This window comes from Nipponia nippon, unplaced genomic scaffold, assembly GCF_047370975.1.
Source record: "Nipponia nippon isolate SJK-2023a ecotype South Korea unplaced genomic scaffold, ASM4737097v1 scaffold_10, whole genome shotgun sequence".
Lineage (NCBI taxonomy): Eukaryota > Metazoa > Chordata > Aves > Pelecaniformes > Threskiornithidae > Nipponia > Nipponia nippon.
In genome coordinates, this window is record NW_028262291.1 from 12,842,982 (window position 1) to 12,856,468 (window position 13,487).

The 13,487-nt window shown below is 35.0% G+C and overlaps 1 protein-coding gene across 13 annotated transcripts in view; it reads right to left on the reverse strand.

Annotated features, from left to right (window-relative positions):
• Nucleotides 1–13,487, reverse strand: part of ZNF143 (zinc finger protein 143) — a 42,619-nt gene that overhangs the window by 16,904 nt on the left and 12,228 nt on the right. For 6 of the 13 annotated variants that reach the window (XM_087745346.1, XM_087745369.1, XM_087745360.1 and 3 more), the window contains 7 exons: nucleotides 12,480–12,610; nucleotides 11,556–11,648; nucleotides 10,990–11,073; nucleotides 10,683–10,763; nucleotides 9,355–9,551; nucleotides 5,320–5,394; nucleotides 947–1,066 (listed from right to left, as the gene is read on the reverse strand). In XM_087745346.1, the coding sequence (XP_087601472.1) occupies nucleotides 947–1,066; nucleotides 5,320–5,394; nucleotides 9,355–9,551; nucleotides 10,683–10,763; nucleotides 10,990–11,073; nucleotides 11,556–11,648; nucleotides 12,480–12,603 (774 nt within the window). In that variant the 5' untranslated portion in view covers nucleotides 12,604–12,610. The remainder of the gene's footprint in view (nucleotides 1–946; nucleotides 1,067–5,319; nucleotides 5,395–9,354; nucleotides 9,552–10,682; nucleotides 10,764–10,989; nucleotides 11,074–11,555; nucleotides 11,649–12,479; nucleotides 12,611–13,487) is intronic. The other 7 variants (XM_087745379.1, XM_087745408.1, XM_087745398.1 and 4 more) reach the window with 3 other exon arrangements.

The window sequence follows — 13,487 nt, forward strand, 5'->3', positions numbered from 1 at the left end:
CAGAAACAGTTCATTCTCAAAGACAACATATTTTATTTCCTTTCCTAAGATTCACATGTGAGTATCTTCTTTTTAAACCAGTGATAAAAAAAAAATATGGTAACAATGTTTTCTCTAAAACTAAAGATGTCTCTTTCCAAGGTCTAACCTGATCCTTTCAGTTAGTTTTGCAAAAAACATTTCTGTAAATACACACAGATTTGCCATCATGCAACTACATTAAAGACAGTATGCAAAAATGCCTCAGAGCCTACTCTCTATCTGATTTTTGACCCCACTGAGTACTTCTAATGATCATCTTATATTGCATGAAACCTCTACAGCAAGAACATCATTTTAACACATGATCCATAGAGTCAATTACTCACTGACTCGGGAGTGTTTTGTCAGAGACAAGGCAGCACTGCAAGGAGTTTACCTCATCAGCAAGTGATTATCTCAGCCTAAGCTGGAATGTGAACAGCTCTACACCCTTACTGTTTCAGTAATTCCTTTACTTAATTTAAAAAGAAAGGATGAGCATTAAGGAGTTGCCACCTGTAAAGAAAAGATGTTCCAGCTTTTCACTTTAAATGTTGGATTGTTTTGAAGAGTTAGACTTTGTATTATGATGGTAAAATCTTTCAAAAATTGGAAATGATCATGCATACACATAAGGTAGATAAAGCAAACACTGGATTTCAGAATTTCTGTGACATTGCTGGTAGAAACTATCTCAACAAGAGAATTCTTACATGCTGGCAATATAGGAGCCTAACATGATCCCACACCTGCATCTATCCAGAACACTAAGCAAAATCAGCTGAGCACCCGGGACAACCAATTATTGTAAAATCAATCCAATAAACATTTGACAAAACAGCACCATTCTGTTACTTTTAACTACATAAGCTGTCAAAAAAACCCATGTGTGCAAAGTCACAATGCTCCTTTTACATCTCATCACCTTAAGATGGTGAGCTGTTGTGTACAGTTTTCCACAGCCATCATAATCACAGCGAAAGGCTTTCTCTCCACTCTGCTGAGATTTTGGAGTCACTCTTGTTCCATGTCCTTGCAAGACAATCTTAAGTTTAAAAAAAAACAAACATTAAAAACACAAACAAACAAACAAACCCACAATGGATCAGAAAAATCACACACTTTATTTTGCTATCAAGCCAGAACTGATTCTGACAGGTTTCTTTTGTCTCCCTTTGCTATGCCATGTATTTCTTAGTCCTTAATAAATAAACTAAAAATAAATAAGTAAAAAGCATAAGTTCTGAAGAAAGGAAAAGAGAAATTGTAAAACATATTTACTTGTAGCTAGCAAATTTAAATGCATACATTAATTAGCCAAATAACAACAAAGACAAAATAATTTGAAATACAAGCCCAGTGGTAAGATGACCAAATTAGTAGACAGAAGACACTTAGATTACATCTAAGGTACTGGATCTGTTCCTATGGGAGATTAGCCATAAATCAGACCACCTTCAAAGGTAAGTTCATGCAAAGGCCAAACAATAATTAAATGCACTTATAATGAACACTTTTCGAAAATGAATGAGAGCATTTTGTACTTTGTCAGTGATGCATGTGTTTTGATCAAATTAATGGGAGCAATTTGAGCTAGGTTCTACTCTCCTTTCTGGCATGACACAACAGGAAAATATACAGAATAGCTTTGCGATGCAACTTAAGCCCCTTTTAAAGGCTTCTTTAATACACAAGCAACATTCATACAGACTGAAGAAAGAGGCAGAAGCCCAAATGTAAACATTTTGATACAACTGTATACAAAGTAATAGAGACTATTTTAAAAGGTCTGTCCTTTTAAGCCACCCCCCTTTTCTTATGGATCTAATTCTATTCTGAATTGTCAAAAGAGCATTTCACAGAATGGATGAGGTGGGCAGGCACCTCTGGAGATCTTCTTGTCCAACACCTCCTGCTCAAAGCAGGGTCAGCTGCAGCAGGTCACCCACAGCAGTATCCAGATGGGTTCTGAGTATCTCTAAGGATGGAGACTCCTGAAGGCTGCTCCCAGCCTTCACATTCCCAACTAATTCTTCTTGGTAAGTACATGGTCCAGCAAAGTGTTTCACCTCGCCAGCTACTCAATAATCTGCTTTAGGTTGCCAGTTGCCATCCCTGAACTCCAGAAACCTCCTGGATTCATGTGCCCTGTTGTGATGCTCTTCCAGCAGATACTGAGGTGGTTAAAATTCCCCGTGAGGACCTGGGCCTGTGAACATGAGGCTTCTTCCAGTTGTCTGAGGAAGGCCACATCTTCTTCCTGATCAGGCACTCTGTAGCAGACAGCCACCACACACCACCCACACTGGTCTGCCAGCTAATTCTAACCCATTGGCTGGCTCATCACCCATCCCAAAGCAGAGCCCCGTGCAGTCCTGCTGTTCTCACATGAAGGGCAGCTGCCCATCTTCTCCTTCCCCACCTGGCCTTATTAAAGAGTCTGTATCCATCCATCACAACATTCCAGTCATCTGAACCATCCCACCACATCTCCCTCATCCCAATGAGACCGTAGCCCTGCAACTGTGCATAGACCTCTAATTTCTCATTCAGATAGATCAGAAATTTGATTGAGAACAACTTTCCTACAGATTCTTCAGGGAGGATGCCCCCTGTTACCTTCAGACTGTTCTTAAGACTAAAGATGCAAAGTTGAATATGAAATTTTTAATCAACTGAAATGTACAACTCCACCACTTCAGAAAAGCTTCTCTGGAACCATGGAGAAACACAACCTCCTGAATCAAGAAACCCATTACTAATACTATTGTTTAACCTATGATATCATGAATCATAGAGGTCACTTTAATACACTAAGGGTCATGAAGAAGCTGCTTGATTGAGCACCTGCGCTGAAGCATTGATTTGTTTTCCTATCAGTAAACCTGCTGGTATTTCTTTGTTGTTTCACCATATAAAAATACATATATAGTTGCTAAGATCTGCTATAAAGCTGAAGTATGGCAAAGTTTAAAAGAAAATTAAAACAGTTCTATAATCAATGTGCTAATATCTGCAAGGAAATAACCAGACATAATTTTACCAATATTAAGATTGATACAAAGTGTGTGTGTGTGTGCAATAAAACAAACAGAAGACTTAGGAAAAAAATCAGTTGAACATCACAAGCATTTGTTTGTTCAAACAACTGTTGGCAGAAGTATGTGTTTCTTCACAATACATTAGTTGGTATGACTTGAGGATTATTAAGAATTCAGTTAGCATTATCATTCAACAAGGACGGATATAGTATTAAAATTACCGTTCTTAGAAGAAATACACTCTAAATAAACTAAAAAATTCAGATGTTAAGAGGCACAAAATCAGAAGAACATAGCGAATAAAACACCTTTATAATAATGTGAAACTTGTTGAGAGAAATTGTGTACTTCAAAATACTTCTAAATAGACAAAATTTAAAAAAAAATAATTTTAAAAGAAATCACCAATGCTCCTGAGATCAGACAGGCAACACAGGAGAACAAAGGTAATGAAGATCTCAGATAAGATTTTTAATTGTATACATACACAAACTTCAGTTGTATGATTCTGCTTTTATTATGAACAGATGGGTATGACAGGTTTGAAAGGAAATCGTCTGATATCCATTTGGGGACACGTAGTCTTTTGTTTTCACGTGTAGAAATCACAAAGAGGTTTTATGCTTTTTTCTTTGGTGAAAAACCTAACCACATGCAAGTTTGAATGACTAGTTAGCAGCATGACATCTGTTCTGTTCTTATGTTACCTGTGGACTTAAGTTTATAAATATACACTTATTTAATACTATGTCTAAATATGAGATTATTTTATTCCAAGTAATATATTATTTCAGAATGAGATACAAATAGGTATCTACTTAAATCAAGATATAGACATGATTAAGATTTTCACAGATAATTGATAGCTTTGGGACCCTTCAGTTGGCCAACTGAAGTCACCTTATAGGGGTCAGAATTTGAGACTAAGCCTCAATACCTTTTGAAATATCAGATCTTTTTTTGTTTGGAACATATAATGCTCCATAAGATTGGCACGTTTCCATATGGCATATGTGTTGCCATACATGTATAATATAAAACAACCTCCAGATTCACTTTGTTTTGGGGCTGAGGCTGAAACCAAAAAGTAACTAGATACTGCTTACAGGTCATTTTGCTTAATAGGCTCTTACTTCTAGGTAAAACCAACCAAGATCTTATCTTATTCTTCCTTGAATTTTGCATTTTGTAGGAGTTGTATCCCTATTCCAACCTACAAGTGTGCAAAACCTTGATTTGCACACTTGATTTCATTTTATGGAATATATTCCAATATCATAAATAATGGATGTATTAGCTATTGTCTCCTTTCCCAGTCATGCTACACAGCCAACAGTGGAGTGTCTGAGGCTTTAAATATTGTGGGACCTAGCGCCTTTTTTTTTTTTTTTTTCCATTTGAACATGTAAGGGTAGAGGGAGTTTATTATTATTTTTGTTGTTGGTTGTGATTCTTTGAAGCCCAGAATATGTTTTGCTTTGTCTTTTCCTTTAATAAAATATATTATGATGACAAATACCATTCTCCTTACATAATTTTACAGATCCCAGGTAAAAAAAAGCTTGAGACTTAATAAGTTGCACCTGTATTTTCCATTGTCCTTTGAACTTTTAAGTTAATATTTTCACATTGAAAAGGTTTTTATATTTCTGTGTACTAACAATATGAATACAGAAAAAGAAATGGAAGTATTTTTCTGCTTCTTTAAGTGTTCACTAGCAGCAACACTCTTACCTACTGATTACTTACAAAACTCGCAACAAAAGTCAGGGACTCTAACAGGGCAAGTGGAATCAAAATAAGTCACCAAACAGAGAACAGCTCCAGACACATGCCTGAATTGTCTCTCTTGAGAAGAAAGTAATTCATTAATTGAGTCAGCATTCCTTCTGCCTCAAGGACTATAAGAAGTGAGTTCACTCTCTGGAAAAGAACTTCTGAAATACTTACACCCTTACTGATGAAATACTCAGGTCAGCTTGAAAAATCTTAGAAATCCAACATAATATTTAATTACCTTTTAACAGAAAAAACCCAGAAAACAGTAAGTATTAGAAGATCTTTTTAAAATCCTGTGAAAGGATCTTGTACAAAGTGAGAAATAGGACCTATCTGTATAGGTTTGAGATCTAAAATTCCTGAGGGGTAGCAGCAGACCCTAGGTCATGGCTACACAGGACTACCTATCATGCACGTTGCTGGGCAGAGAAGACAGAAGAAACAGATATATTTAATTATTTTGTTTTGGGCTACATACCTGCATTTTTTTATCTTGTTCATTTTCACCTATCATTCCTGTGCCACTAACACTGTCATTTCCATCAATAGACACCTGAAAAACAAAGTTGAAATGGGGAAAAACATTTACAGGTTATTTTTATTAATCTGAAAAACAAAGGGTTACGGACAGTTCCTGAGGGCTTATTATTTCATAGCTCTCTAGCTCCCTCTTGAAACATAGTTATCCTATACATTAGCTTACATGAAAATCACCACTTGTAGCACCTGCATTATAGAATAGGTAAAGTGAGCATCTCAAAGTTATCTTAAAACAAGGTAGGAAAGACTGCAAGAACCAAGTATGTTAAATTAATAGACTGACAAAAGTATTAAAATGAACTAATAAATTTAACAATACTGAGTTTTGACAAAAAAAAAAAATATGTTTACTTCTTTTGTAATAGGGATATATCTCTCACTCCCTGTTAAGCAGAATTTACTTGTTTCGAACAGCACAACTCCTTTGGGATCAAAATACCCAAGACAATGTGTTATATCTCAGTTCAAAATAATCAGATTACAACAGCTAAGCAAAGACTTATGTATTGCTCCATAGGTTTCTTTATAAAAACAGCCTACAGGAGGAGAAAGGTATTGCTGCTTTCCAAGGAGCTTATACAAATATTTGAAGGAGTATTAGATGTTAATTTGAAATTTTTATTTAAATAAAAATATAATTGCCCAGTTTTTAAAAAAACAACAACTCTCTCACATACACCAACTCAAAGAACAGCATATTATTAGTCACTGTAGAAAAAACTAATTTAAAGTATACTTTATGTAGTTTCCTATTCCTTAATTGCCTCTGTATTGAGCACAGGCATTCACAATACTCTGCATCCATTATACTCAAGGCTGAGATTGATGCACCTAAATCTAGTCTAAGTGATTTTATTCTTCTCTAAGATAGTTTGGCAGGAACCCTACTTCAGCCGGTAATGCTTATGCCCTTTCACTAAGGAGGTCACAGCAGGCTCCTGAGAACATTAATGCTTGTGTAAAGTATCTTGCTCAAAGCATCAGCTACCAACATTTTGCTTGGAGACTCAAGATTGAACTTGTCCCGTAAGAGGTTTTCAGATTGTACTATCTTTCTAAATTAGACGATTGTGAGCAATATACTTTTGGCAACTTTGAGCTAAAACAGTGAAGAGGAAAGTGCCCAAGCAGAGGCACGTTTACATTACAGAGAGACTGCAATGAGAGTCTGCAAGCGGGTAATTCTTGTGTGTTTTTTTTTAAAGGAAACAATAGCCATTTTGGGACCTTTTCCTGCAGAATTTTTGAAGGGAGGGGAGAGAACCTGCACAGAAAGGAGACTTGAATCACTTCATCCTGAACTTCCTCTTGTTGGTTGAGAAAGACACTGCTGACATGAAAATAAAAGTTCATCAATACCACTGGAAACAAAGGATCCAAACGGAATACGCGTGCATGTGTGTAGACATACACAAATCCCAGGAACTGTACTTTTCCAGTAGCTGGCACGTCGCACGAAAATAGCTTATGGAAGAAAATCATGTTTTGTAACCTCTTCACAATTTCATTACATATCTTCTGACTTTATGTTCACTGAGAGCAACGATCTCTTTTTTCCTTGGTTGCTTTGGGAGGAAGGTGGTATTGACTTAGCCCAACATGAAGAGGACTCTAGTTAAGTCTTTGCACGTGCTCTGCAAGATGTGGGAAGGTAGTACTATGCCTAAAGGAGAAACAAGGGACAATGAAAAATGTACATGTTCCACCACTTCCAGTGAGCTTCTCTGTAGTCTTCTTGGATCTCTTTGCATGAACTCTCTGTAAGAGTTTCTACACTGATCTTGGGCAGCCTACTGATCTTTACTATTTCTGCATGTTATATAGAACAGGGGAACAGAGAAGAACCACCATTCTCCAAATCCACCTCTAAAATGTTCTTCGCCCTTTTAAGTTTTGAAGGGCAAACCTTCAAAATTAACAAAAAAAGCAAGGCATATAATTTTAAACCTCTTTTTTGCAGTACTGGGAGAATTCTGGAAGGATTCCAAGGAAGATCTTGGAGTTACTCCTAAAAAACTGTCTTAGATGCTAAAGAAAGATTTAGTCTGCTTTCAATTAAGAACATAAGAACACCTATACTGAGTCAAACTAAAGGTCAATCTAGTGCACCATTTTGTTTCCAACAGCAGCCATCAGCAGATGCTAGAGAAGACTAAAGGAACAAGCCGAGCATACAATGATACATTCCCAGAAATATTCTCCCAACCTCCAAGCAATTTGTGGTTTAGTAACTTCCTGAACTAGAAGTCACGTGTTTCTACCTAATAGCCCTGAATACATGTTTCTTCTATGAATTTATCTAATTACTCATTCAATCCAGGGACATATTAGCATCCACAGTATCCTACAAGCAGTACCATGGCTTAACTTTGTGCTGTTTGAAAAAGTATTCTTCCCTTGTTCTTCTTGAACCTGTCACCTGAGAGTTTGATACGATGTTTCCCAGTTCTTAGACTGGTAAAGACAATGACAAGTCACTACTCTTCTTTGTGCCACTTAAAATTTTATAAAATTCTATATACTTACCTTGTGTATTTCATATGTTTGGTCATCACTGTTGCCCCTTCCTCTACCTTTTTCAATGTTCCTATACCAGCTGCTATGAAAAGTATACATTGCCTCACTATGAAACGTACACGGACACGGAGTAGAATCACAAAACCACATTTCTCCTTTTAAGAGAAAGACAGGGTTGTGACGATTGAGCTATTACTTGCTTTTGTACGTAAAACAGGTGCAAACTCACTTCTACTGACTTTCCCTGAGAGGTTCTAGCAGTACCTTTCAGAATAAGGTTCCAAGATGAAAGCTTAAAGAAAATAAATAGAATTTTTCCTAGACACACACAAGTACACTACAGAAAACAAATTTACATTACAGAATTAAACAACACATGTTGAGATAAATAGGACAAAAATGCAAATTTATTTGCACTTCTTCTGTTTCTTCTTCACCTTCTCAAAACAGAAACTTGTAACAAATTATGATTAATATAGCTCCTTGTTAAGAAGGACAAAGTTATGATTGATTTAAACCTAAATTAAATAGTAGCTAGGGAATGTGTAAAAGTTTGTCACTACAGCTCAGCTAACCTTGAATTACCTTTTATTTTATGAAACGTTAAGGCATAGCCAAACACAACACAATCTGACTGGCTCTCTTAGGATCTCTCAATTATAACAGACAGAAGCAAAATGGAAAGAATAGTGTATAAGCCATTTAATTATCCTAACTGGCCTTCTCCCAGAATTTGACAACTTTCAGTGATGCTAGAGGACAGATTTCAAAATTTATTCTACTCTTTTTTCCAGAGCAATACAAGCACTGATGGTAATCAACCAGCAACTGGGACACTGCTAAACTATAAAGTCATGGAACTTGCACCACCCATTACTATACTTATATCATGCTTTACAGAAGTCCAGTAAAGTGGACAACATGAATTTTGAGCATCATACTACATTCTACTATTGAAAGTATGGATCAAAGAAGTTTTTTCCAAACTCAGGAACTGTCTAATTGTCTATTTTACACTTCATACCACGCGTTGTACTTGCCCAGTACGCAAGGCCCTACTCTTCCCAATGCAAGAAAAAAAAAAAAATCCAGCAATAGTGCCTGAACAAGAATAATTTAGCTTTCTCCTTTCCAAACAGCGTCCTCTCAAGAGGTTCCTTTCCAATGCTATATTTTAGAGAAAATTATTATTTAGTTGCCTAAATCGCTTTCCAAATCAGTCTGACTCCACATCATATCAGTGTTCAATCTTTTATTCCTTTTATGGAACACTACACACTGAAGCTGCTCATGATAGTTAAGCACTGTCATGACAATTTGGTGTTCTCTCTTCTAAGAGTCTGAAGACTCTCTTAATTACCATTTTAATTCTTAAATCACAATTGGGTTTTGCTGCCAAATATCTTGTGATGCTATATTAAAATGTTATGGATAGGGAAAATGTCTTCCACCATACCTTAGCTGCATATTGCTCCAAAGCACTGATGGTATCTGGGTCAATGGCAGCATCTCCTGTATGAAGACCTGCCACTGTGCCATCAGCTTGAATGGCTAAAATGGTATCCGACTGTGGCATCTGCACCGTGTGGTGAATGTAGGCAGTAGTTCCATCCTCCAGCTGGACTGCTTGTAATGCACTCTGGTCGTAGCTGTCTGAGAAATAATATTATAAAGTGTTATGAAAGAAAGGGAATAGCAATGTCTGCATGTTACACGACAAACTACTGCTGTCTAGGAAATGTCTCCTGAAGTCACATATATGTATGAAATGTATGAGAAACATAACCACTAGCATATGAGAAATATAAACACTTAAAATATTACTATGAACAGCACTAATGAAATTTTTTTCAAGAAAACACCTTCCGTAACTTTATTTCTGCACACTTATAAAAGTGCAAAGCCAATTTTACATTGATCTAGCTTTATTTACAAGGAAACCAGGAACACAAATATGTTTTCCATTTCATATCCACTCATAATACAATGAAAATAATGTAACACCTGTACTGATGTCAATACTTATTTTAGAATTCTATTATTATTTTAGAATTCTGATCATTTTAAGAACAAAATCATGTAAATATGCAAAAGAAACACATAAAATACAGAATATAATAAAGAATTTCTTCCTTAAAAGTCACTCTATCCTCTTAGTATTGTTGATTGTAGAATGTAATTCTTGTCACACTAGTTTAAAACAGACTTAAAATATCTACTTGTTCACTTTTTGCAGAGAAGTAGTACTATTTCCAAGACTAGTGTAAACATCTGCAGAAATCTAAGTTATCATTTAAAATTAATACGTTTGCATTCTTGACTGTCAGCTGTCACATTTTCTGCCCTACTACCTCATGGCAAAATCATCAATAGCATGATCTTTAAAATTTAAGTCAATCTCTACATTCTTTAGCTCAAGAGGGATTGGCTGATTGATTCTTACCTGCTTTCTCTTCTCATTTGCACATGCAATTATTGCTGAAATCTGTATAAGGGCTTACATTCTCTACTAACGTGACATACTTACTTTAATGTGCTCCTGGGCTAAAAAAAAGTGAAATACGCTGGTTTTGATTCTGTTTGTAACTGTTATATGAGGCCCAAACAAGGAACTGAACCACTCTCATTTCAACAATTTCCAGATGTCACAAAGTAAAAGCAATAGGTAATCTACATTGGGAATCACACTAAATGATGTCATAGTCTAAAAAGAGTACCATACTTTATACTGCTGAAGTTCTGTTGAACTCTAATGTAATAAATCACACTCAAAAAAGAAATTACCTTTCGAGGTGTGATGAATAAATGCTGTAGTTCCATCTTCCAGCTGAACCGCTTGTCCATCTTCCAGACGCAAGCTGTCCCCTGTTCAGAAGAAAGAATTACAATGCTTCAACAATAGTTTGAAGAATACATTAGTTAGAAAGATTAAACACTAAATACCTAGGCTTACAAAATACCTAGGATCTCTTCACAACTGTTTCCATTAAAATAAGAAATCAAGCTATTATAATGAGTGTTAATTACTTAATATCAACATTTATCATTAATACGTTATTTTAGAATGTATTTCTTGTATTACTACACTTACTGCTTTTAGGCATGGGTACATGTTGAACATAAGCAGCAGAACCATCTTCTAATTGAATCACTTGGCCATCCATTAATTTACCATCTGAAATATACAATTAGAATTCTTAAAAAATATTCTGTATGACACATCACAGTTTAAACACACAGTTGATACTTTCTCGATTAAAATATCAATAAAATATTACTGAGAAATAACGTTTGGTAAAGAGTAAGCACAGTATGACTATACAGAGGTTTTAATATTCTGGGGTAAAAAAATGGAAAAGGCCTGATGTCCTATTCAGTAGGAAGAATGTTGACATTTGGGTTTGAAGTGTAAAGATCACCTCACTTTTGTTTGACTTATGCTCTGCATTTGATACCTGCATCTTATTAGTAGAAGAAATAAATACTTGTTTTATAGGTATTACTATAATACCTGTAATTCCCAGCTGGAATTGGAACTTCATGAACATTATACAGATTTTGCCTGACTTTACAATCCAAAGGGGTTTACAATCCAAAGACAGGGTTAAAAAGGGCAACACAATTTCAATACCAATCAACTTCCAGTCATTTACCTACCTTTAGAATTGTGCTGTATGTAAGCAGTGGAGCCATCAGCAAGAGTAACTGCTTGCAAACTTACACCTTCCATGTTTTCTAAGTTGTCACCATCTAGCAAGGAAAAAAGTTCACATTCACTATTACCAGCATCAAACCCCAAAAATCACAACTTAAGCACCTCCATAAATGATTACAACCCCTTAAAGCATAATGATTTCAGAAATAATAATAGGATATAGTTCTTTCTTGCTTTCTGGTTTTTGAGCCTTGAACATATGCTATGGTCATATGTTCAAGATTTTGCTCTGTAAACATGACAGCTAGAATGTTATTTTCCTTAACTAAAAAAGTTACAATGTCACTGAATAACTAACTACAAAGCTGATGTTATAGGAGAAATATTAAGTCATGAGTATCATGTTATAGGAGAAATATTAAGTCATGAGTGTCAACAGTGAAATAATGATATATATTACTTGTATTGATAATTTTGTTTTGTACACTACTACCTGTTATTATTACACACAAATCTATTTACAGTAAAACACAGATTTAGGAAAAAGTTTTTAATCATGTAAAATTGTAATGAAGCTCTCAGAAAACATCAAGTTCAAACCAATCCTAGATCACCAATCTATTTAAAACTCCACTTATTTAATACATACTTAGATATAAACTGAAGTTACAAAGTATAAAACAGTAAAACTATAGTGAGAATAAAGTCAGATTTTTTATTTCCTGTTTTGGCACATTTACACTCGTATTACCTTTACCTTAATTAAGAGATCATTTCCTTTCAGAATTACATTAGTGAACTTCATCAATCTCAGTTAACTAAGAATAATTTCTGTTAGATTTTTCATTTAGAATACACTACGTGAGTTTTAGAGTTTTATCTGAATTACAAACAGAAAAGACACAATAATGTAGAGATATTTTAACCTGAAGGTTCACCTTGCACAGCCACAGCTTCTGTTAGACAAAGAGTCACATGCTGGGCCTCCATTCCTCCTCCAGAAAATTCAGTCATTCCCTGAGAGTCTCGATTTATCTGAGCTAATAACATTGTCTACCTAGAAAGAAAGTATTCACAAAACATAGATAGAAAATTTAAACACAGAACCAGAACGAGTTAAAGACAATCCAAGTTTAATTAGATTTTTATAGAGCTGATACAAATATTTTATGTTACCTTCCACATAAAGAAGATGCAATGAATGATTGACTTACCTGGAAAATACTCCAGAGGAAAAAAAGTTGTTTGAAATAGCTAAATATTATTACCTCAATTAACTAAGCTGTTAAGAACTTCAGGTAGCAGTTACTAAACTGAAGTGCATCAACCACATTTAGATTTCAGTTAAATATGAATTATTCAACCAGTGTATAAAGAATAATGGTGGTGATGATGGTATAAGTAATGTAAGATAAGTATATCTTTTTGTCCCCAGAATTAAAATAAATTAAAACAATTAAAATAAAATAAAAATAAAATAAATTAAAACAATTCACCCACAGTCACCCATGACAATAGCACATTATTAAAAATAATATATGCATATATATATCACATAGAATTGCAATCTAAGCTACACAGCATTAAAGCAACTTTCCCCCCCACCCCAATCTTTTTGATAGTCAAGAGTTTTTCTTACAATAAGAAGCAGTTAGATAATATCACAAAAAGGTTACAGATAAGCAATCAAAGCTTTTAATCTTATTATGGTTCTATGACCTGCTGGTTTACAGTTCCAGGCTGAGAAGAATAATCTAGGTTTTCTTAATTTACTTATGATTACATTTCTAAATAACTAAACTATTTTTACCTCTACAATCCAGAAATCTGCCCTTGAATGAGCAACTCATCAACGGTCTCAAAGACCGCTGAGAAACTCGTGCTTATGTCAAAACTAAAGAATAACAAGAGCAAACTAGACCATTTAGGTACTC